The 26,033-nt window shown below is 38.7% G+C and overlaps 3 protein-coding genes across 17 annotated transcripts in view; 2 read left to right on the top strand and 1 right to left on the bottom strand.

Moving 5' to 3' along the window:
* Positions 1-8,932, top strand: part of LOC138760542 (serine/threonine-protein kinase MARK1-like) — a 302,067-nt gene extending 293,135 nt beyond the window's left edge. For all 13 annotated transcript variants that reach the window (XM_069931242.1, XM_069931237.1, XM_069931240.1 and 10 more), the window contains 2 exons: positions 3,280-3,324; positions 7,242-8,932. In XM_069931242.1, the coding sequence (XP_069787343.1) occupies positions 3,280-3,324; positions 7,242-7,596 (400 nt within the window). In that variant the 3' untranslated portion in view covers positions 7,597-8,932. The remainder of the gene's footprint in view (positions 1-3,279; positions 3,325-7,241) is intronic.
* Positions 8,933-15,741: 6,809 nt separating this feature from the next.
* On the top strand, positions 15,742-21,940 carry mrpl57 (mitochondrial ribosomal protein L57). Of its 2 annotated transcripts, none has more exons than XM_069931226.1 (2): positions 15,742-15,897; positions 21,491-21,940. In XM_069931226.1, exon 2 carries the CDS (start codon positions 21,507-21,509, stop codon positions 21,816-21,818), a length of 312 nt encoding a protein of 103 aa, XP_069787327.1. In that variant the 5' UTR covers positions 15,742-15,897; positions 21,491-21,506; the 3' UTR covers positions 21,819-21,940. The 2 variants fall into 2 exon arrangements, with proteins under 2 accessions (XP_069787327.1, XP_069787326.1); XM_069931225.1 differs by having other exon boundaries at positions 15,749-15,982.
* A 442-nt stretch (positions 21,941-22,382) lies between these two features.
* LOC138760536 (creatine kinase M-type-like) overlaps positions 22,383-26,033 on the bottom strand; it is a 57,225-nt gene continuing 53,574 nt past the window's right edge. For both annotated transcript variants that reach the window (XM_069931222.1, XM_069931224.1), the window contains one exon: positions 22,383-22,751. In XM_069931222.1, coding sequence (XP_069787323.1) covers positions 22,573-22,751 — 179 coding nt within the window. In that variant the 3' untranslated portion in view covers positions 22,383-22,572. The remainder of the gene's footprint in view (positions 22,752-26,033) is intronic.

Here is a 26,033-nt window from a genome sequence, read left to right as displayed (position 1 = left end):
ACTTCTGTGGAAATTATTTCCTCTTTTTGTTGCGTATGTGTCTGTTGATTCTTTTGGATATCCTCTTCGTCTGGATCTCATAATTGACAAAGACCAACTGCAACTTCCAGCAGCTATCCAGACCTAGAATTGCTGGTCCATCTGCATCTACCACATATAATGTACAGAGGATATTCTTTCCCTTATGGCAGCCATTGATCTTAGCTCTCCCTAGTTACTTGATCATGGGTATGTGACATTTGCTGTTTCCAAAGCACCGTCTTTTGGATACCCTTTTATTATGGTCTCTGGGAAAATCTAGCGATAGAGTCTGAATGGAAGGACGTTGCTTTGTGATCCAGTATCCAGCTTCACCTTTAGGTTAAATATCGAAGGCTTGTTCTGATTTGTCCTCTGTATTTGGATCCTTGTGTGAAACTCGCTTCATTCTTTCATCTTTCCCACATCTCATGAATCCATATGGATTCTATGACCAGTACCTGGGTGTCAGAGTCTTCATTGTTGTTTCCTTTTATCTGGGGTATCGTCTGCTTGTCTTCTTTCTTAACTGGTGTTACTGTTTTCTTCATACCAGACTTGGACATCTTCGTTCAGTAGTTTGTTACAAGCTCTACATTCAGAAACTTGTCTGGGACATTTGTTTCGGTCATCAAAGGGGTATTGTCTGCCGCATTTCCTGCAGGTCTTGGGGGTTTGTACTTTTCTGATTGTGTTCTTTGCAGCATCAAGCCTTCCTTCTTTTTGCTGTGGGCGGGTCTGAATAGATAGGGATTTCATTTGCGTCCTTGTGGCCTCAAAGGCTCTGGCTGTGTCTATAGCCTCGGTCAGCTTCAAGCTATCCTTTCCTATTAAAGACTTTTGCACTTCAGGATGGGCACTCTCCCATATTAGTTGATCAACAAATCTTTCCTCTATATCCTTAAATCTGTATTTTGCAGCAACAATTTCATCAGTCTTGTGCATTCAGCCTTGAAATTCATAGCGTTTAATTTTATGGTTAGCCCTGGGTTCAAGGTGAGAAGCAAACTTTGCAAATATCCGCTCTGGATCATTTTTATCCACCTTTGTAAGCTCTGTATGTGTAATAATTAAATAAGTCAAGGCCTCGTTCCCCTGTCCACAGAAGAATATAACTGACCTCTTCTGGCGTTGCATTTTTAAAATAGCTTTTGAATGCTAAATTGCACTTCTGAAACTTTTTAAATGAATTAGCATTGTCTTCAGCTTCCCAGTCCATCACTGGGTGAACTGCTGTTGCTCCAGCCATTTCTTCAGTCATGTTTTTTTTCTCTTCCCCTTCGTATTTCCGTGACTTTCAATCAATTGTATGGCTGTATTCTTGTTCTCTTATATTGCTGCCACCATGTTATGTCTCTGTATTACTTGGGAGGCTTCTTAAATAATTTAGAGATCCAAGATTCAAATTTAAAAAAAAAGAGACTTTACTTACTGATGTCTTCACTATCTCAGGAAACTATTCACACACTCTCAGTGAGAAGGGTGATTTCTTACGTGGTTACAAAATAGTTCACATTATCCTGATTAGTGGTTAAGTGACAGTGTTTAAGGCTCTCATAGGTTACAACAGGATTATGACAGGATGCAGAGTTGGGCGGAAAAGTATCAGAAAAGTTCAGTCTGGATAAGTGTGAGGTGATGCCTTTTGGCTGGTCAAACTTAAACACAGAGTACATGATTAATGGTAGGATACTTAACAGAGTGGAAGAACAAAGGGACCTTGGAGTCCAAACCCAGAGATCTTTCAAGGTCAGCACACAGGTTTATTTTGTGTTTTCTTAAGAAATGTTGGGAGTAATTTATGTAATATATAAATTATTAGAAGATAGAGTATGATATTGAGTTTTGATGAGTGCTTTTGGACTAAGTTTTTTTAGTTTTTAAAATTATTTTATTTGTTTTCATATTCATTTTTTTTGTTTAATGTTGGGGAGAAGGGGGGATTAAAACATAATGCAATGTATAAATGATTACTAACTGATGTATTTACTTTTTAGGTTGAATATATCTTTATATAGCATAGTGTTACAAAGAATATTTTGGAAATATTTTTGTATGTGTCGGAATAATTGCAGAAAGTGATCTTTTTTATTCGGTTATTTGCTTTCTTTGTATATTGGTGGGTGGGGTGGGAGGAATTAAAATACAATGCAATGTATAAACGTTTAATAATTGATGTGACTATTTTAAATGTTACTTGCATTGTAGATGAAAACTCTAAACTAAAATAATAGAAAAAAAGAAGGCCTATGGTATGCTGGGCTTCATTAATCAGCAAATTGTGAGGCAGTTCAGGGATCGTGAGGCAGTGTTGCAGCTCTGTAAATCTCTGGTGAGACCACACTAAGAATGTTGTTTTCAGTTCTAGTCACCTCATTACAGGAAAGATGTGGAAGCATTGGAGAGGGTGCAGAGGAAATTTACAAGGATGTTGCCTGGATTGGAAAATGTGTCTTATGAGGCAAGGTTAGCAGACAGATGGCTTTTCTCTTTAGAGCGAAGAAGGATGAGAGGTGACTTAATAGAGGTCAACAAGATTATGAGAGGTATAGATAGGGTGGCCTGTCAGCACTTTTTTCCCCCAGGGCAAACACCAAGAGGACATCTATACGAAGTGAAGGGAGCAAAGTTTAGGGGTGACATTAGGGGTAAGTTTTTTTTCACACAGTGAGTTGTGTGTGCCTGTAATGCTTGCCAGGGGTTGATGATGGAAGCTGGAACAATAGGGCCATTTAAGAGACGTGTTCTTTGAGGAAATTCAGATCTCTCTTTTCACTCACTAAGACTCAGCAATCTACTTGACAGAAGGAATAGCGAGGTTCCTCAGCAGAAATGTTTTTAAATTCTGTTTATAATAAATTATGCTTCTCGTGATAATATAGTCATTGCCACACTGATTTTAAACCACAAAAAAAATGTTTAGTTATCTGGTCAAATTACTATATGAATGCTATATTGAAATACTGCAGATATAATTTTGACTGCAGATGGATTTCGTCCCTGCACTTGCTTTGAGCCTGCTTAAATAGTAAAAGATTTGTAACTCAAAGTCCTAAATGAAGAATCTATATTCAAAGTTGACTACATTTAAAGCTATATAATTTTGGACTGTTGATTGTTTGTTTTTGTGTTTTATAATTCTGTATTATTGTTTTGCTTCATGTAAATGGGATCTGGATCCACAACTTTGTTGTCAGGTCTCTAATTTGTTATCTTGTTTCCTCTATTTACATTGAACCTTAATTCTCATTTGCTTTTGAGGGGCCCAAGTGATGGTGAAGGCAGTGGCAGAGCTGAGACTGCAAGGTGAGATCCCACTGCGATTATTGTCATGTGTAATAATTATTTTTGTTGCTGAAATTATATGGTGAAGGTCACCATTATTTGCCAAAATAATTAAATTTGACACTGCAGCATCAAGAGATTTTAGGGCAGGTCCAAGCGGACAATGAAAAGGTAGGTTTAAGGAGCATTTTTTCAACTAGGAAAGAAGGAAGGAAATTTCAGAGCTTGGACTGCGGCAGGTTAAAGTGAAGCCACCAGGTGGAGTGACGGAATGTTAGGGATGCGCAGGAGATCAGGACTGAGGAAGCACAGATTTTGGCAGAGTTAGAAGAGTTTACAGAGAGGAGGATGAAAAGTTCATTGAAAACAATGTTAAGAATTTTAAGACCGATGCATAGCTTTACCAAGAACAAGTGTAAGTAGGCAAGGACAAGTGAGTGGGATAGATGGATTTGATGCATTAATAGACAGGAGAATTTTAGATGACTTTACACTTGCATCGGATTTGGGAGGTCAGCTACTAGAGTGTCAGAATAGTTCGGTCAAGAAGTTTTAAAGGCATAAAGGAAGGTTTAAATGGCAGCTGAAGTAGGGGCGGAGTTCTTCTTTCTTTCTTTGGCTTGGCTTCGCGGACGAAGATTAATGGAGGGGTAATGTCCACGTCAGCTGCAGGCTCGTTGTGGCTGACAAGTCTGATGCGGGACAGGCAGACACGGTTGCAGGAGAAAATTGGTGGGTTGGGGTTGGGTGTTGGGTTCTTCCTCCTTTGCCTTTTGTCAGTGAGGTGGGCTCTGCGGTCTTCTTCAAAGGAGGTTGCTGCCGGCCGAACTGTGAGGCGCCAAGATGCACGGTTTGAGGCGATATCAGCCCACTGGCGGTGGTCAATGGGGCAGGCACCAAGATATTTCTTTAGGCAGTCCTTGTACCTCTTCTTTGGTGCACCTCTGTCTCGGTGGCCAGTGGAGAGCTCGCCATATAACACGATCTTGGGAAGGCGATGGTCCTCCATTCTGGAGACGTGACCTACCCAGCGCAGTTGGATCTTCAGCAGCGTGGATTCGATGCTGTCGGCCTCTGCCATCTCGAGTACTTCGATGTTGGGGATGAAGTCGCACCAATGAATGTTGAGGATGGAGCGGAGACAATGCTGGTGGAAGCGTTCTAGGAGCCGTAGGTGATGCGGTAGAGGACCCTGTTCGGAGCCGAACAGGAGTGTGGGTATGACAACGACTCTGTATACGCTAATCTTTGTGAGGTTTTTCAGTTGGTTGTTTTTCCAGTCTCTTTTGTGTAGTCTTCCAAAGGCGCTATTTGCCTTGGCGAGTCTGTTGTCTATCTCGTTGTTGATCCTTGCATCCGATGAAATACCATTAAAATACCATTTAAAAAATATAACATTATGTTGTATTAATGTAGTCATGTATTTGTGATCACATTTGAAGAAATTAATTAGCACATCTGTGATTATCAGTACTTAATTGAAAATATATTCTGCTTATCGAACAGTAGATGTTGATAGTCAGACAGTAGATGTTGATAGTCAGAGATGTTGCAATGATCAAGTGAGATAACAGTGAACAGCTTGCATCTTTGACATACTGTAGGAGCTGATGAATGATAGCGCAAAAGAGCAGCATGTAAAATATCACTGGAAGTGGTGGGGGAAGCCATAGGTAGATCATTAGGAATACTAAAGGTAAAAGACTGGGGATCTCAGAAAAGGTGTAGTTCATCTTAGAGCACAAGTTCTTGCAGAAAATTTAATAAATGCTAGAGTCTCTTCTGAATATGAGATAATTTACAGGAATTACCATGTTATATTTTACATCACCCTCATCATAAATTCATTAGGTCTTGAATGAATTTTAGACATACAATAGGCATTCTCTCATGAATATATAATATCAGGTGGAATACAATAGATTTTTTTTATTACTTTAACCTTTTATAATGACATTTTATCTTTGGCCTCTGGAGAAAATTTAATCGAAGCAATTATTGCAGAAGTGCATGAATCAGTCATAATTCTCATTATCAACAAATCTCACTGGAAAGAATACAGTTCAGATACAAAATTTTCCTTCCTGGCTAAAGGATTTTGATTAATGATTCTCACTGCTGGAATCTAAAAATGTTAACTTCCACTTCCTAGTGAAGGTGTACAGGAACATTTGATGATTTAAATTTTTTCATCTGCCCTAGATAACTGGAGGATGAAGATATTAATATATAAAATATGATTTGTGTCATTCCACAATTTTGATCAATTGTTTTAGTTCCATTGAGATGATGCCATAATTATTGAATATCCAACAATTTAAGGCGAGGCAGAGATGATGTGTTCCAATTTGCCACATATATTGCCAAACAATTTGCATCCAGTCCAAATTATTTTGAAACTAGGAAAACATTTGCCTACTCATTTGAAGTTTATTATCATTAATGAAAAGTAATCTCACTGTAATATAACAGATTATTTATGTCATAGTAGCCTAATTATTTGATTCGCACCTCTGACAAGTCGGCTAATAGGGAAAATCCATAAAGGACACATTAAACCTGTGGAGTTTCATTATTTTAAAAATATTTCACCAATCTTGTGTCAGACTTTCCATCTGCATTACTGTTGAGAGTTCTTCTCAAGGCAAAGCTGAGATGAAAAGAAAATGGATTTGGGATACCTTATAAAAATAATTTGAAATATGATAGTAATTACAGCATGGTTTGGAGGGCGAAGGTATTGTGTGAATCCCAAAGTTACACAAAAGTTTCCATCCAACATATGGTGGAAATTAACTGGTAAAGATGGATAGATCTTTAATTATCATTTAATTATCATTACACTGGGCAATCATGCAGGTGGGAGTAGCCAAACAAGTGGATATTTGTCTTTTTCATTTCAGCAATTCCTATTTGAAGGCAAATCACTATGAAACCATTATTGATATTCCTGATTTTGACAATTAAAATATTTCATGATTCAGGAATATTCATAACTTTCCCAAAAATATTTAAGCAGGATCGACTGAAAGTGTCTGATCTTAGAAGCTAAGCAGGCTCAGGACTAGTCAGTCCTTGGAGGGGAGACCACCTTGGAACACTGGGTTTCTGTGAGGGGCACTGGGCAAGGGGCTGTCTGCCTTTACCTTTACATTAAAAACAATAGTCTTGTTTTGGGTGCTTCATCTGTCATGCATATTAAATGTTATAAAGATAGAAGTCTCTAACATTATCCTTTGCATCATGTAATGACAGCACTAAAATTAGTAGTATTTTAATACAGGGTCATTGCTAGAGGCTCACATGCAAAGCTTCAATGGAACTCATTGTTTCTATTAATTGGTTTTTAGTATCTACAGTATGTGGAATGCCAAACTAATTTGTATCATGTTCTTAATCATTTGAGGGAAAGCTATCCTAAGGCAAATCTAGCCTTGTCTTTATGAATCTGCTCTTAGAGCAAAGGCCAGTAAAAGTAATATTGCATTTTAAAATAAATAATGAATAAAACATTAATACCTAGTGTCTGAGCTCAAATATTAATTGCTCAATATTCTATAATGCAGCACCAATTAATATCTGCATATATCCAGAACATTTTAATGATGACAGAAAATATTCTACTAGGCTGAAGAATCCAGAACATTTTAATGATGACAGAAAATATTCTGCTAGGCCGAAGAATTCCATTGTGTTTTAGCTGAGTTATTTTCAAATTAAACCTTCAGGTTTCAGCTACAAATTGCAAATAGTTTATCTTACAATGCGGTGATTGTAAATATATTTTGTAGTGTCAAAGTAGCTTTTGAGAGTTGCAATATGTTCAGAACAATGTAAATGTATTTTGTAAATATGATTAAAAACCATAATTCTAAAATCAGGCCAATAATCTGTATCCATTGTGCACCTAAACAGCGAAGATATGTCTCTATTTTCAGGAGTATGTTAGGAGAATCAAAAGACAAAGAAAGAGATGACAACAAAGATGCAAAACCAAGGTCTTTGAGGTTCACATGGAGCATGAAAACCACCAGTTCAATGGATCCTAACGATATGATGCGAGAGATCCGAAAAGTGCTGGACGCTAATAACTGTGATTATGAGCAACGAGAAAGGTTCCTTTTGTTCTGTGTACATGGTGATGCACGACAGGACAACTTAGTTCAATGGGAAATGGAGGTCTGCAAGTTGCCACGTTTATCTCTAAATGGTGTTCGTTTTAAACGAATATCAGGAACGTCAATAGCATTCAAGAACATTGCATCCAAAATTGCAAATGAGCTGAAGTTATGAAGAAAAACTATATTATGAGATCAGGGAAGTTTCTTGTATGAGATACAGTTCACTCTTGAATGTACTGGTATTAATGCTAATGTGTGTGAGTTTGGCCACTTCCTCCCTCATACCAATAAACGGTTAGAAATTTCCGTCGCAATAAGGTTATATATATATATATATTTATATATATATAGAAATTGTGATTATAAATTGTAAAACCTGAATCCATATAGCTTATTGTGAATTAGCTTTAACTAATTGTGATCTTATTTCAACATGTACAGGTAAGTATATTGAGCATTGTCACAGCTTATGTTCATATAGTTGTACAATAAAGAGTAATACCTAACATCTACAGGTATTGTATAGTTGTGTCCTGATTTATGTACAGAAATGCGCAGTTAAATATTTCATGTGTTTTTGGGCTTGAAGTTCATTAGCACAAACTACCTTTTTGGGTGTTGGGTAAATAAAGATTTTTGACTTCATGCTTGCCACCTTGACCTAAACAGGAAGCCATTGTGATTGTTTAAATTTGTTACCTGGGTGCCATTATGGTTCCCTTCATATTAAATTGTCTTTAATAGCACAAAACGGCTTTTGGAAAAGTTGTCTCAGGAATTACCATTCATCTTTAATGATGATGGTCCTTTTCCTTTCTTTTTGTGCTCTACTGGACTTCAAATACCTACACTTCACGTTTTCAAATCTTGTGTAAAATAATTAAGCACATTATTAAATGGTATGATTTCCTGACCCTACTGTAATCTCGTATTGAATAGTTTACCAGATTTCCTGTATTTATTTCAGGACAGTATACCTGTAATGTGCATTGTAATTATTAGGCCTTCACCAATTAAAGGATTTTTTTTTTTTTCCTTTGTAACTAGTGATGTACAATGTAAAACCACTAGTACTGGTACATTTAATACTTGTTTTGTACCAAATTAACCATGTGGGTTAATTGTGCAATTGTATTTTATGTTGTAATTATTGTAATATTAGCTTTTGACCCTGTCTGCACTCTTGTGACCATTTGAAAAAGTAATCACACTGTCAATATTAATGTTATAATTAGATTTGCGCTCTGATTATCAGAAGGTAAACTAAATCTTTGTACGGTTGCATAAACATGCAGCAACATTAGGTTAAAGCTTTGGATTGTAAATATTCTGTAATGTAGCATTTTTTGCCTGTGGCGGTTGTGTTTCAGAATGACATTGATCTCACTGCCTTAGAACTGCTTGGGCAGTTGTATTTGCCCCTCCTCTTTATGTTGTGAGAGGAGCTCAGTGCGAGGTATATGGGTACGTTTTCACTGGTGCACAACATTAAAAGAAATTTGAAGTGACTTGAACACGGCTGAAGTTTTATTCCATTTTTTTTCCATGGGAATTTTTCTTCAGATCATTGGATGTCAAAGTAAAAAGGGCTTTCATTCTTTTGTTTACATTGATTTTAACTTGCCTTTTCAAATCTTATACTATGTAAAATATGACATATAAAGAAATTATTCTTGCAAAGAAACTTAACTATTACATTATTTATACAGGCCGTTTTATCCAATTCGATTGGTAAACACATTTCATCCTTGAGTAATGTGGCCTTTGGGACCAAATAATTATAGTATAGGTACCCCCAGACTGTAATTGGGACTACTGGATCACTCGTATCTCGAAATGGACACAAGTCGGAATTTTACCCATGCATGTGGAGAACTGAAGTCTTAAAGCAACCTTTCAATCAAATGTTGTAGGTGACAAACTATGAGAGCGATATGGGGCATGTAAGAGGCAAAATGTATGTGTGTACTTTGTTCGTCGGTGTCCATAGGCTAGGTGTGACCATCTTGATTCCTGTGTGCGTGCATGGGCCACGTGCACCGGTTGGCACATGTGCAGTGGGTTCACATATTGGAGTTCAGTTGGCACGTGCGTGAGCATCAAGGGCGCAAATTCAGTATCGTCAGGGCGCTCAACTCTCGCGCATGCGCCTACCGAACTCCAATATGCAAACCCACTGCACAGACGCCAACCAAAGGCTCGCGCATGCACACCATAATCAAGATGGCAGTGCACAGCCCGTGGACCCAGGGACGCTGACTGGCAAAGTAAGTACGAACATTTTGGCTCTTTCATGTCCTGTTATAGTTTGTCAAATACAACATAAACTGCATACATTTTATATTTTTTTTAAAAATTCGATCATATGTGCAGATGGGCATAAGTTGCAAGTCAGGGAGTACCTGTATACAGTTGAGTTTTGCAGCTTGCAGTGGGGAACACCAACTATCATGAAACAGTAAGATTAGGAGAAATCATAGATGTTTCATTTATTTTTTATTATACAACGAATATCATTTTGGCAAGTGAAAAATGTATGTATTTTGCATATATTGATGTATGAAATCATTTAATTAAAAAGACTGACTCCTTAATATTAGTGATGCTGAACAATAGATGTGCTTTGATAATTCTATTGCTCATAGAAAGTTTTTAAAACTGATGATTAGAAAGATCATCAAATGATAATGTTAGATATTTTTCTCTCCCAATAGTCACTTGTTGAGTATTTCCATCTTTCTCTAGTTTTTCAACATTGGTTATGGTTTTAATTGAAATTGCTTTGTTGAACTGTCCAAGACTCAACCATATTTTTCACCACCTTGATATCCTTGAACTGAACTTCTGGTCCTGTCTATTTCCAATCTCTATACTGTTCTCCATCTCTGTTCTTCTTCCCAGGACATGGTTAAATTAAGTTTATTGTCATATACATTAGTACAATGTACATATGCAGTGAAAGCTTTGCTGCAACTTCTCAGGTTCATAAAACACACAACCCAAAAGGAGACACAACAAAGGGAGTTTTCTTTTCCTACAGTAAGGAAATTTACTCTAAATATCAATTTTAGTTGTCTCCAAATGGAACCATTTGGATTAGCTGATGATAGTGTAGAGGATTGTAGGGAGATGAAAAGAAGTACTTTAAATAGAATGTATTGATGAACCAGAGCCCATGTTGCAGACAACTGGATGGCTAGACAATGGATATACACAAGTAGACTTGGCTGCTGTGTGAGTAGGTAATTGTGGACAGACGATGGGTGTAGGGTAAACATAGGAAGTTACTAGAGGGACATGTACAATGCAGTGGTGCAGTCATTAATGTTGCTGCACAGACAGAGATGCAGTTTAAACCTGACATTCTCTGTGTCACAGCATGGGTTTTCTCTAGTTTCCTTTGGTCGCAACCAAATATGTGCTGGTTGGTAGGTTCGTAGCCTTTGTTCAAGTGGGTGGCAGAAAAATAGGGGTTGAATCAATGTGGATAAAAGAGGAAAAGTAAGATGAGTCTCGATGACTGCTTTGATGGTCAGTGCAGAGGTGCCAGGACTTGTTTCTGATATGTAGGATAGCTGTGGGTAGAAATCAGATTACTAGTGGGTGATACTGAGAATTCTAATGGGTAGTCAAGACAGTATTGAAGTGATTATTGTGTATTAAAATGCATCGAAAAACTTTGCTTTGCATGCTACTGAAACAAGTCAACCTGTGCTTATATACAGTAGATAGTACAAAATAAAACAAAAGTGGAGAATATCATGTTACAGGGAAAAAACGTTCTATTAAAATAGAGCAAAGGGATCCTATTTTTATTAATGAGAGCCCCATATAAGAGTCTGATAATAGCAGGAAAGGAACTATCCTTGAATCTTGATGTGCATTTTCAATGTTGTGCATCTTCTGCCCATTGAGGTTAGGTGGGGGTACAAGAGAATGTGACTGGGGTTGGTGGGTCTTTTAATACATTGGCCATTTTCCAAAGAAAGCAAAAGATGTAGACCAAGTCAATGGGTGATCCATGGTTTGTGTAAAAACACAATGCTGGAGAAGCTCAGCATGTCAATTTATGGAGCAAAGGTAAAAATAGATAACTGACATTTCAGGCTTAAGCCCTTCATCAAGGTATGGAAAATTTGGCAGACATCCGAACAAAAGACTGGGGGGAAAGAGGTGGTCGCAAAGGCAGGTGATAGGTGGAGAATAAAGGGAGGGGACAGCAGCAATCAAGGTTAGGAGGGAAGACTAGTTGAATAGAGGAAGAGGAGAACTGGAAAGGGGAAGAGGAGAGCAGGTTAGCAAAACTAGATAAGTTGATGTTAATGCCATCTGGCTGGAGAGTGCCCAGATGAAAAATCAGATGGTGTTCCTCCAACTTGCGGGTGGTCTTGGTGGGACAGTACATAAGGCTGTGGACAGACAAGTTGAGTGTGGGAGTGTGACACAGAACTGAAATGGTTACTGGAATGTCTTTATCTCTGGTGTGGATGGAGAGAAGGTGCTAGGCGAAGCGATCTCCCAATCTTCTCCAAGTCTCTCCAATGTAGAGAGAGCCACACTAGATGCAGTAAATCAATTCTGCGGATATACAAGTGAAGTGTTGCTTCACTTGAAAGGCCATATTGGGTCTCTGGACTGTGGTGAGTCTCCCCCCCCCCTCCCTTTCTATTCACCTAGCTTGTCTCCCCCCTTAATCACTATTGTCCCCTCCCTCCCTTCTACACCTATCACCTCCTGCCTTTGTGACCATCCCCCATCCCCACTCTTGTGTTTGGACACTTGCCGACAATGTTTACATACCTTGATGAAGGGTTCAAGCCCGAAATGTCTGTTATGTATTTTTAACTTCACTATGTAAATGACGCAGCTTATCCTATTGAATTTCTCCAGCATTGTTTTTACTTCAATCATGGTATCTACAAATTTTCATGTTTTACTTATGGCTGGTTTCTGTGATGGGCTAAGCTGTGCTCTCATCTTTGCAATTTCATGTGGGTTTGGGCAAATCAGTTCCTGACTCAAGTTGTGATGCATCTGGACAGGAGATATTTTCTATTCTGCATCTATAAAAATCAGCAAGAAATATTGGGGGCATGTCAATTTCCTTGGGCTTATGAGGTTAAGTGTTTGTGAGCTTCTTTGGCCATTGTGTCAAAGTGATGGGATTGCTCAGCCCATTGGATGGACCAGCAGAAGATGGTAAATGAAGCTCAGAAAATTGCACAAACCTTGCCCTCCTGCTCTATACTTCCTGCTACCTTGAAAAGGCAGTAAACATACTTCTGGACCTATTCAATCCTAGCCACACATTCTTCTCATTCCTCCTGTTGAGGAGAAGGTTCAAGAGTGTGATATTTTTCCCCAACAGGTTCAAAGACTTTATCTCTCTGGAGGATCCAGTCTCCAAAATGAACTTCACAATAGTGATTTCATGTCACCCTTGCCGGGTACTAATTGATCTTTCACTGTAACATTACACATTGTGATACACTCTTGTTCTACTTTGTATTGCTGTGTGCATGTCAGAGTTGACTTGTCTGACTGTTCCCAAACAAACCCTTCTCATTGTATCAGATATGACAATAAAGTTGAACTTGATATTGCATTGGGGTTGTGTTGTTAGGCTACAATCTTTGGTAGGGCCAGCTGTTTCATAAATGAGGCTAGTGAAAATAAACTGGACAATGAGAATGAAGCTGCTTTGGAGTGTTGTACTGTTGAGTTGAGTGGGCAATAATTGGGCAGTTGGGGGACATGGAAAGGAAGATGAGGTGGTACGTGAAGAGATGAATTTTTGGGTAGTGTTGGTGGCACTCAGAAGGACAAGCAGCATCAGTGGGAGAAAAATAATTGTCAATGTCATGGGTTCCAAACTGAAATGTGAAATTATTTTTTTCCCCTCTGGCCATACTGTTTGACCACTGAGTTCCTCCAGCAGATTATTTGTAGTTCCAGATTCCTGTGCAGTCTCCTGTGTGAGGTGAAACACGAATGTCTGCATATGCTGAGACTGTAGTAAAAACACACAGAAATACTGGAGGAACTCAGTCAGAGTCGCAGCATCCATAGGAGGTAAAGATATATACTGATGTTTCAGACTTGAACCCTTTTTCAAGGTACCAGCAAAAAGTAGGCAGGTGTCTCAATAAAGTCTGAGAGAGGTGGAAGAATGGGAGGGGGAGGGGTCCTGACCAACAAACAAAAGGTGTTAATTGGATATCATGAGAAAAGATGAGAATTGATTTTAGGTCTGTGAAAGGAATCAGAGAGAAAAGGGGAGAGAGAACAAGAGGAAAGGAGTCAGGGTGAAGTAGATTGGGGGTAGGGGGTGCATTTTAACAGAAACTGGAGAAGTTAATGTTAATGCCATCCAAATGGAAGATGCCCAGATGGAAGATGAGATTTGTTCCTCCAATTTTTGCCATCTGGGTGGTCTCAGTCTGGCAATGCATGAGACCATGGACAGACATGTCAGCAAGGGAATGCGATGGGGAATTGAAATGGGCGTGCCACTGGGAGATGTACGCTATTAGTAGCGGACAGAGCCAAAGTGCTCAACAAAGCACTCAGTCTCTCTGATATAGAGGAATCTCCTGTGTTAACAAGAGGTGGCATTGGCCAGAAACCCTGTGAAAGATGACCTAGTTGTGGGACTCATAGAGTGAGTGGGCAGGCTTCAAGCACTTGGTTTTTTTTAAATAAAAGGATGGAGAGAATACAGGTAATTATAGGCCAATTTCCCAGACCTAGTGGTGGGGAAAACATTGCAGTCAGTTTTTCAAAATGTCATTGCTGCACATTTGGGGAGGAGTGACATGATTGGATCAAATCAGCATGGATTTACAAAAGGGAAATCACGTCTTGTAGATTTTTTTCTGAGGGTGTAAGAATGGACTATGGTGAACCAGTCAAGACTTTCATGTCCTGCACAACGGAAAATTACGCGTTATAGGAGGTAACGCTGATGTTAGAAAAATGGTTGGTAGGTAGGAAGTTGAGAGGTAATAAATAGATCCTTTTCAGGCTGGCAGGCAGTTATTAGTGTACCATAATGTTCAGTGCTGGAACACTTGCTATTTCGAGTATAGATTAATGATCTAGATAAAGGAATTGCATGTAATATTCTAAATTTGCAGATGACCCTGAGCTGGGGGACAGTGTGAGCTGCGAGGAAGATTCCAGGAGACTTGCAGGGTGATTTGAACAGGAGGAGAATGGACAAATATGTGGCAAATAGAGTATAATGTAGATAGCGATAAGGCAATAATAGGAAAATTGATGATCACCATATGGTGTGAAATTAGGATAAAGGGCGAGGGAGTGGGATATTTAAATGTGGTATTGGACAACTATTCAAGAGTAAAAGGGAAAAATGGTGGAAGAGTACTAAAATTGAATTGTACAATGCTTAATGAGGTTTGAATTTTGTTTTAAGATGGTGGTTTATGTGACTAATATGATGATAGATGTGAAGTTAGTTGATATTTGGTGAAGGTTTATCTCTATAGAGAAAGTTTTTTTTCATCTTTTTTTTCATGCTACAATTTTTTTTAAGAATTGATTTTTGTTTAAGAATTTTTGATAATGTTACTAACTTTACTAATTTTTTATATTAATTAACCCCGTTTGTTAAATATATGCATTTAAGTTTGATTTAAATATGTTTTTTAAGTCTGATATCTTAGTATTAATTACTTTTCTTTTTGTTAGTATTTTAATTGGTTATGTTTTTGTTTTTTTTGTAAGTGGGTTTTTTTCTCACATATATTATTAACTTTATTAATTCTTCACTCTTTATTTTGGGGGAAGGGGGGGTTGGACTAATTTGAGTTGGGTTATTAATGTGTAATAATTATTGGGGAGGGTATAGTTTATTTAGATTACTGATACTGTATTGTAATTTTATTATTTTATTCTTAATTTTTTTAAATGTAATAATATGTTATTCATGTTATAAAATTTTAAATAAAGTTTTAAAAAAAAGGAGGGAGTGAGAGCTGGGTCATTGAAGGTTGGAAATACGTGTCCACCGAGTCTCGGGAAAGGAGCCCAACGCGGATCGTTCACTGCGAGGTCCCTCCGGCTTCTGGAGGGTCCGGATTCCCCCCCCCCCCCCCCCCCTTGCCTGTTTGACACCGGATCCCCCCCCCCCCCCTTGCCTGTTTGACACCGGATCCCCCCCCCCCCCCCCCCCCCCCTTGCCTGTTTGACACCGGATCCCCCCCCCCCCCCCCTTGCCTGTTTGACACCGGATCTCCCCCCCCCCCCCCCTTGCCTGTTTGACACCGGATCAAGCGGAGCAAATGACCAATCAAAGGCGAGGCCAATGGGAGAGTTTGTTACTCCGGCGACAAATGCCAACCAATAGAGAGTACGACCATCGGAACATGCTCGACGCTCGAGCCAATCAGGTTCGAGATTATGAAGAGGTGGTGCCTAGGTTTGCGGCGCGCCTGGAGCGTGTGAGAGGAGGGTGAGTGATGGGATTCTCTTAGCTCAGGGGAAGCGTCTGCGGGAGATATTGCGGTGAAGTCGTTCCCATGACATATTTGGAGAAAGTAAGTAACCCGCATTATTATATCTAGTTTCTTCCCTCAGTTGTAAACTGCTGAAAGTGTGGGTGGACGGTGAGAATAAACGGCGGAAGGGCCGGAGAAAACGGTGCCAAGAGAAGGAGGTGGCCGACTAACCCGCGGGTCGTTTCCTTGTTTAAGAGAGAAATGTGTAGTGCTGCAGAGAAGGTGCTTGAGACTGGGTCCCAGGTTTGTGGTTTGGGGGAAGGCTGGGCACATACTTTAACTGTGAGGAGGTGACACAAATCAAGGGTTTATTTCCTGAGCCTCACTGGTTAGCATAAGATTTGAGTGAGGGTTGCAGGGTGTTTGGAGGATTGATGACGTTCTTGTGTCATAACAATGTTGTTCAGAAATTAATTTGGAAGCCAATTGCAAAACTGACCATCCTTTTACAAGTGACCTATTTTCCACGGATAGCAGTTAATCCCATGACAATGTTGATATTAAAAGTTTGTGATTAATAAACCTATTAAAGGACTTTCAGAATGGAGGCTTCAACAGAGATCACCCCATTGAATTGGATTACTTGGTATTGGATTGAAGTCCCTTTTCAGACCAATGCTTACTGCCTATCTATGGTCTCATTCCACCATCAGAGTTCTTATCAGCATAATCCTTCTATATACAGTTGCCAAAGTGCTTGTATTGATGTATTAGAGTTTATATGAATATTACCTATGTTATTCACTATCTCTAAATTATAATTTAGAGTATCTTCCAAGATACAAACTCAAAAATTCAGTACAAATGTTCTTTTGTAGCTTGATTTTTTTCTCTCTCATGGCATGAAGAAACATGATTTTTAGTTTTTTGCACTACCACCACAATGGAAAACAAGTTGCAGTGAACGTTCCAAAAATCTGAAAGTTGAGGTTTAATCTCCCATTTTCTAAAAAGCTGAGGGCCCAGAAATGCTCTGTGTGTGCTACACCAATACATCCTCTCAGTTGAGTGCAAAAGTTTCCATTGTATTGAAAAAGTGGCATATTGTTAAGAGTGTCCTGATGAAAATGAATTATTCCACAGTACCTTCCATAATGTTTGGGTGAAAGACATTTTTTTTCCTTTATTTGCCCATGCTCCACAGTTCAAAATTTGTAATCAAACAATTCATGTCCCATTAAAGTGCATGTGCCAGATTTTATTCAAGGGTATTTGTATACATTTTGTTTTGATCATGTAGAAATTAGAGCACTTTTACACATAGTCTCCTCATTTGAGGGCACCATAATGCTTGGGGCATAGCAATGTTAGGTATACTAAAGTAAGCCATGTTTAGTACTTTCTTGCTTATTCCTTGCAGGCAATGATTGCTTGAAGTCTGTAATTCATAGACATCATGAGTATTTTCTCTGATGTTCTGCCAGGCCTCGACTGCAGGCACTTCAGCTCCTGCTTGTGTTGGGGGCTTGACACCTTAAGTTTTCTCTTCAGCATTTGGAAGGCATGCTCAATTGGATTTAGATCGGGTGACTGACTTGGCGTTCAAGAATTTTCCAATTTTTAATCTTTCATGCTTTAGCATTATGTTTGTGATCATTGTCTTGCTGTAGGATGAAGTTCCGATCAATGAGTTTGGAGGTAAAACACAGAACTCTGTTGTCACTGTGGTAAAGTGGGGGGTGGGGGGTGGGGGAGGGGGGGGGGCGAAAAAACACAAATGCTGGAGAAATTGAGCAAGTCAAACAGTGCCTTTATGTAGCAAAGGTAAAGATGGATCGTTTCAGGCTTGTATGTGTGTTTTTTTTTCAATGAGCTTGGAGGCATTTGCTCAAACTTGAGTAGTGTATTCTTCAACACTCCTGAATTTATTTTGCTACTGCCATCAGCAGTTATATCATCAATGAAGATAAGTGTGCCAGTATCTGTGGAAGCCATACATGCCCAGGCCATAACAACCACACCACCACCTTTCACAGTTGAAGTGATGTGCTTTGGACCTTTACCCCTTCACACTTTGCTTTTGCCATCACTCTGATACATGATAATCTTGGACTCATCTGTGCACAAGAGCTTTTTACAGAATTTTACAGGCTCTTGATACTTTTTGGCTAACTGTAATCTGGCCACCTTGTTGTGGCTAATTAGTGGTTTGCATCTTGCAGTGTAGCCTCTGTATTTCTGCTCATGAAATTTTCTGCAGAAATGAATCATTAGCGCATCCACATCTGCCTCCTAAAGAGTTTTTTTTCTGATCTGTTGGATGACCTTTGGGGGATATTTCATATGATGAGAATTCTTCTCTCATCAGCAATGGAGAACTTCCTTGGCCTACCAGTCCCTTTGCAATTACCGAGCTCACCAGTTCTTTCTTCTCAATAATGTGCCAAATAATTCATTTTGGTCATTCTAAGGTTTGGATGATGTTTCTTACTGGTTTTTTTTTAGCCTTATAATGGCTACTTTGACTTCCATTGACACAACTGGTTCTCGTGTTGAAATGGCAACCACAGACTCCAAACATGATCAAAAGTTTAGAAGCAAGCCTTGCTCTCTTGTACCTGCACCAATGAAGCAATTAAACATGAGTACTCACAAACACCTGTGAAGCCAAATATCCCAATCATTATGGTGCCATGAAATAGGGGAGATATGTATTTAAAAAGTGCTGTAATTTCTTCATGGTCAAACCAAAATGTATTCAAATAACCTTCAATAAAATATGGAATGTTCACTTTAATCACAGGTGAATTGAACAATTTATGAGGCTTCTGCTCCCTACCATACTCCTGGCCAATGTACGGTCCTTGGAGAACAAACTTGAAGAACTCCAAGCCAGACTTCAACATCAGAGAGACATCAGGGTGTGCTGTGTGATGTGCTTTACAGAAATATGGGTAAAGATGGATATTCTGTGCACAGAGCTGCAGCCCAAGGGCTACACCCTTCATTGTGCTGACCAAACATCAGCATCTGGAAAAACCAGACAAGGTGGTGTTTGTGTCATCATCAACTCATTGTGGTGCATAGACTTGACAGTCATGTCCCAGTCCTGCTCCCCCGACCTGGAACATCTGGCGATCAAGTGTTGCCCATTCTACCTACCAAGGGAGTTCACTGCCATCATCCTGGTCGCAGTGTACATTCTTTCCCAGGCTAATATTAGGCTGGCACTAGAGGGATAGCACTGTGATAAATAGTCAAGAGACGGCACATCCGGATGCCTTCCCCATCAATCAGGCCAATTTGATGGTCTCTGACAAACTACCACCAACACATCACATGCGAGACCAGGGAAACCAACACACTCGACCACTGATACACCACCATGAAAAATGCATACAGAACCATACAATGACCTCACTTCAGTAACTCTGATCACCTGGCTATACTTCTGCTCCATGCATACAAGCAGAGACTGAAGACCACAGCACCAATGGTGAAGACAGCACAAGTATAATCAAGGGGGAGCAGAGGAGCATCTGCAGAACTGCTTTGAATTGATGGACTGCAACATATTCAAGAACTCATCCATAGACTTGAATGAATGAGCAACAGGTGTCACCGACTTCATCAAGACTTCCATGGATGAGTGTGTGCCCACGTGCAATGTCTGCTGTTCTCCAACCAGATGCCTTAGATGAATAGAGAGTTTGCAACCTGCTGAAGGCAAAAGCAAGGGCATTTAAGGCCAGGGGTTGAGATCTTTTCAAGAAATTCAGGTACCGCCTACAGAAGGCCACCTCTGAAGCAAAGTGGCAATTCCGGAGGAAGCTAGAGACAGATACACGCCAGCTGTGACAGGGAGTGCAGCCTACAAAGCAAGGGCAAATACTATAGATGGCTGTGATGTTTCACACCTTCTATGCTGCTTTTGAGAAGAAAAACCAAACAGTGCCTACTAAAATCCCTGAAAAGGCTGAAGTCCCTTTCATATCTGTCTCTGAGGGCAATAACAGAACATCATTCCAGAGGGTGAACCCTCACAAGGTGTCAGGCCCTGACGGCGTACCTGGCAGGGTACTGAAAATCTGTGCCAACTAGCTAGCCAGAGTGTTCACAGACATTTTCAACCTCTCATTGCTGCAGTCGGAGGTTCCCACCTGCTTCCAAAGGCCATCAATTATCCCGGTACTCAAGAAGAGTAGTGTGAGCTGCCTCAATGACTACTACCCAGTAGCACTAACTTCTACTGTGATTAAATGCTTTGAGAGGCTGGTCAGGGCCAGAATTAACATGTACCAAAAACAAAATGGACCCACTGCAATTCGCCTAGAGTCACAATCACTCCACAGCAGATGCGATATTGCTAGCTCGCCACTTGGCGCTGGATAACCTGAAAACCATTTCATGTATATGGCTGCTCATCATAGACTACAGCTTGGCCTTCAGTACCGTTATTCCCTCCGTGATGGTCAAGAAGCTACAAACTCTAGGCCTCTATACCCCACTCTTCCACAGGATCCTTGACTTTCTCATTGGAAGACCACAGTCAGTACGAATTGGAAACAACGTCTCCCACTGCTCCTCTCTTTATACACAATGACTATGTGGCCAGGCATAATTCCAATGCCATTTGCAAGTCTGCCAATAACACCACAGTTGTCAGCAGAATCACAAATGGAAATGAGGGAGATGGATCAGCTCGTTGAATGATGTAACATCAACAACCTTGTGCTCAACATCAGCAAAACCAAGGAGAAGATTGTGGACTTCAGGAGGAAGTCAGGGGAACACAACCCAGTCCTCATTGAGGGCTCAATGGTGGAGGGAGTCAAGAACTTTAAATTTCTGTGTGTCATCATCTTTGAGGAACCTCCATGTTGATGCCATCTCAAAGGCGGCTTGCCAGCAGCTATACTTTATGAGGTGTCTGATGAGATTACCGAAGACTTTCATAAACTTCTATAGGTGTGTCATGGAAAGCATTCTGGCTAGTTGCATCACTGCCTGGTATGGAAACGCCAACTCTCAGGACAAGAATAAACTCTGAAGGGTTGTTAACTCAGCCTGTTACATCACAGGCACCAAACTTCACTCCTTTGAGGACATCAACATGACTCTGGGGATAGGGGCTCCTTTTTTTTATATAAAGGCACAAAGATCCCCACCACCGAAGCCATGTCCTCTTCACTCTGCTACCATCTGGGGAAGAATGCAGGAGCCTAAAGATGAGCACTCAATGGCACAAGGACAACTTCTTCCCTAATGCCATTAAATTCCTGAATAATCAATGAACCAATGACGCTGCCTTTTGTACATTTTTATTTTTATAGTAATGTTGTAAGATGGTTATATGAATATTTGCCCTATGATAATGCTGCAAAACACTGAATTTCATGACTTGTTTGTGACAATACATTCTGAATCTGAATTTAAAACTGGAGCATGGGGCAATTAAAGGAAAAATGTGTCTTTTTCCCAAATATTATTGAGGGCACTATATATAGATAGATAAGTATGTTATTTTTTGTACTCCCATGTGTTAAATTATTTGATTTTGTTTTTAGTTATATTTGAAATATTGCTGTTTTTACTATTTCTTTCAAGGTAAAATTCTGGCAAAATGTTTCTTACAACATTTTTGCTTAGAAAAGGAATTCCAGGCAAACAATGGATAGGAAAATACAGACGTCCCAGACAAATTACCTGGCAAATGAAACGTAATGTAATTCAAAGGCTGGAGATTGAAAAAGAGACTGAATACTGGCTCAGTCGCCCTTGGATGACTCTGGAACAAGAACGGGGCCATGCAGCACAACGCAGAGCTGAGCAGTGGGAAGCTTTCAAGGCTGCCAAAGCTGCAACGTTTCCTGCATCAAAGTACATTGAAGATCATCTAAACCACCTAAATGTAACCAAAAAATGGGGAGATTGAAGTTTTTTTCATGTGACTGGATCATTGAAAACTTAACAAATGGACCTACTGGTTATGTATAATTTCTGGTGTTTAAATGCCTATTTTGTTCAGAGAAATAAAATAATTTTATGATTTCATTATCATATTTGTACTTTTATTTCATTGGTCCTGATGAAATTGTTTATTAGCAAACATGAAAATTAAATAATCTTGAACTTGTCTTTTAATGTCCTGCTTTTGTTTCCTACTGTTAGAATGATTTTTAAGACTAACACTTTACATTATAAACACATCGTAGCTTTCAGATTGCATTGTAGACCATTTTTGAAGGATAATTTTCAAGCTCTTTGAAAAGAACGAGGAGGAAGTGAATTTAAAGTCTATTATCTTTTTTCTGCTTGCCACTATGATGGGATTTTTTTAAAAAATTTCATGGAAATTTGTAGCTTAATATACCTTGACAAAATGTGTGTAATTTTATGCACTTGTGTGATGAAAGAATTGACCTTTTTAGCTCGACATGATGTTTGTAGTGTGGAAAATGTAAGTTTTTAAACTCACAACATTCTATGTTTAGTCTACAAATATTTTTATTACAAGATCATCTTAACATATCTGAAGTCTTTTGTATCGCACCATTTTTATAAGGCATGATTTACTTTAAACAAACACTAATCCAAAGCAGTGTTCCAAAACTCATTCCCACAATTACACAAATCTTTTGATTAACTTAAATTCACCTAAATTTACTGGGCATGTCAAGGCCATTCATCTACTTTTGTGCAGGAATAAGGTCATTAATGGATTTTCCTTGTTCCATCTTTTTATCCATGTTCATCAACAGTTTAATGCCATCGATTACAAGCTGCGAAAGTTGAACCTCAGAGAAACCAATTCTATCTGCGTTCGAAATTTCATAGACATCACTTTCAATGGAAGGAAAGGCAGCACCTAGAAAAAGAGGAGCATATTGGTTATATTAATAAATGTACCTACAATTTCACAGATTACAATTAACTAATTAATGGATTCATTAAATATGTAAGAGAATTAAAATATTGGACTGTAATTTGCTATCAAAAGAAGACTGAGCTGCTGTTTGTTTGCAAATGCTGTAGCATCTACAGATGAGGGGCAAGTGTGGAATTACTACATCCCAGTTGTTTGCTGTTAAAACGTTGTGATACCTATTTTAAATTTGTCCCTTCCATTTTATGTTTCTCAGTTTATCCTTGTGCTGTTAAGTTTTGATTTTTTTTTTTAATTAGTTCATTTATTTTTAAAGGAAAATTCATTATTTTTGTGCAGAGTGGAAATCTGTAATTAAAAATAGAAAAGGTTGGCAACAGTTTACAGTATCTGACAATGGATCCTGGACCATAAGCATAAGTGCAGAATTAGGCCAATTGGCCCATTCAAATCATGGCTGGTCTTTTCGGCTCCATTTTCCTTCCTCTTTCTTCCCCCCCCCCCCCACAAACAGCAATAAACTTTGCCCTTACTAATCAAGGACCTATAACATCCACTTTCAATCAGCCCCATGACTGCCTCCATAACCAGCTATGACAATCCCCAGATTCACCACCCTCTGTCTAAAGTATCTCCATTCTAAAGGGACGTCCTTTTATCATGAAGCTGTGCCCTCTGGTACTGGATTCTATGTCCCCCTCATAGTGAGTACAGACCCGAGTCATCATATATTTGTATGCTAACCCTCTAATGCTTGCAAACCTCTGGACTCTCTCCCAATGCCAGCATATCTTCCCTTGGATATGGCGCCCAAAACTGCTCACGGTATTCCAAATTGTATCTGACCAATGCCTTAAAAATCATTCAAATAACATTTTCTTTTATATTCTAGTCTTTGTAAAATAAGTGCTAAAACTGCATTTGCCTTAATTAAAATGCTTTATTAAGTTGTTTGGACAGTTTACTAAGGTCCTGGGTTTCTTTGTTTTGTATTCAGCTTGCTTTATCAGTAAGTTATTACCCTCTTGCAGCCAATATGTGCTTAACAATTGCTGACCAAAAAATGGATTTAACTGTGTTAATAAAGAGACCAGAGACTAAACGGTGGGAAAGATGTGGAGAACTATACTGGTTTAATTAATATGTACATAGAGCCTGCCAGCTCGTTGAATAGTGTAATGACAACCAAGGAGATAATTGTGGACTTCAGAAGGAAGTCGGGGAAACACAATCCAGTCTTCATTGAGGGCTCAGTAGTACAGAGGGTCAAGAACTTCAAATTCCTGGCTGTCAACATCTCTGAGGATCTGTCCTTGAGCCTCCACAATGATACAATCACAAAGAAGGCTTGCCAGCAGCTACATTTTGTGTGGTGTCTGAGGAGATTCTATATGTCACTGAAAACCTCTACAGGTGTACCGTGGAGAGCATTCTGGCTAGTTGCATCACTGCCTGGCATGGAGGTGCCAACTCTCAGGACAAGAATAAACTCCAGAGGGTTGTTAACTTGGCCTGTGATATTACAGGCACCAGACTTCACTCTACTGAGGACATCTATATAAAGGCAGTATCTTAAAAAGGCAGCCTCTATACTCAAAGACCCCATCACCCAGGCTTCACTTGACTACCATGGTGGGGGGGGGGGGGGGAGTAAAAAGGTACAGTAGCCTAAAGATGAGCACTCAGTGGCACAAGGACAGCTTCTTCCCCGCTGCCATCAGATTCCTGAATAATCTGAGCCAAAGTTACTGCCTTACTTTTCATGCCCTATTATTTTAATTTTTTTTATAATATGAATGTTTACACCATGACGCTGCTGCAAAACCCTGAATTTCATGACTTGTTCATGACAATAAATTCTGATTCTGACCCCAAATCTTTGATTGGTGGCCAGGATGTAGGTTTAAAAAAAAGACAAAGAATGAATACTTAAGAAATCCATGAAAACATTCAGTGGTAGCAAAAAGAAATCTCAAATGAAGCAAAACCTAAAAAAAATCAGAAAAACTATTTGGTCCATTCCATCAAACATTGCAAGGAATGTATGGCATGGTGAATTGACATTATTTTGAATGGTTAATTAATGATCTACATATCGAGTTTGGGGAGATGATAGTGTAGTACAGTATTTTTTCATTTTTAAAATTTTTTTATGTATGAGTTTTTACTTTTTTTTCATGAGATTTTTTGTGTTGTGTATTTGCCATGAAGAGGAATAACCTTGTGTGTGATAGGTGGTTTTAGAGAATGAAGACTAATTTAAATTTTGCTGCTCTTAATGTTCAAGGGCTCAATAATCTGATCAAGAGAAAAAGGGTATTGGCATATATTAAAAAGTTGAAGGTTGATGTTGCTTTTTTTGCAAGAAACACATTTAACTGAGAAGGAATATCATAAATTGAAAAGAGACTGGATTGGTCAAGTAATGGCTTCTTTGTTTAATTCTAAAGCAAGAGGTGCAGCTATTTTGATTAACAAAAAAAAAATTTTTTAAATTGGAATCGGTTACTGAGTCAGTTGGTAGACTTAGTTAGTTGTAATTAAAAAAAAACTGAATTATGGACTTTATATATTTATTCTCCCAATATAGATGAGAAATTTATGTTGGATTCTTTTCTTAGTTTGAATCAAGCATTTGAAAAAATTATCTTTGGAGGTGATTTTTAATTGTTGTTTAGACGCATTGTTAGATAAATCTCCAAAAACAGTAATTGGGACAAAAATGGCAAGACAATTAATGACATTAATGAAAGATAAGAATTTAGTTGATATTTGGAGGAAATTGAATCCTAAAGAGAGAGATTTCATTTTGTTCATTTCGATATGATTCTTATTCCAGAATAGATTTGTTTTTATCAGCACTTTGCAAGGTCGTGTATTATCAGCTGAATATAAGAGTAGAACTTTGTATGATCATTTATTGTTATTAAGAGCATGTAGAGGCTCAGAGAGGATTTATCCTACATTTAGACAGAGATTTAATTCTTTGTTGTTAAAAAATGTAGAATTTTATAATTTTATAAGAGATCAAATAGAGCTATTTTTGAAAATAAATATGGGCTCAGTTAATAGTAAATTTGTTTTATGGGATGCTGTAAAAGCATATTTGAAGGGACAAATTATTAGTTTTACTACTAAAATTAAAATTGTCTAGGTAACAATAAAGTATGTCCAAAATTATCCAATAAAGCTTTAATTTGATAAATTCTTAAAGTTAAGAAACATGTAGCTGAAGTAAATAAATTGGAGAAGGAGATAAATTGT

This window comes from Narcine bancroftii, chromosome 4, assembly GCF_036971445.1.
Source record: "Narcine bancroftii isolate sNarBan1 chromosome 4, sNarBan1.hap1, whole genome shotgun sequence".
In the NCBI taxonomy this organism is placed as follows: Eukaryota; Metazoa; Chordata; class Chondrichthyes; order Torpediniformes; family Narcinidae; genus Narcine; species Narcine bancroftii.
The sequence above is the reverse complement of the archived record's forward strand: the minus strand, read 5'-3'. Positions and strand labels throughout refer to the sequence as shown.

What these genes read in the sequence shown, in the direction of transcription:
- mrpl57 (XM_069931226.1), top strand. Translation starts at nt 21,507, where the DNA reads ATGTTTCTTACAACATTTTTGCTTAGAAAAGGAATTCCAGGCAAACAA.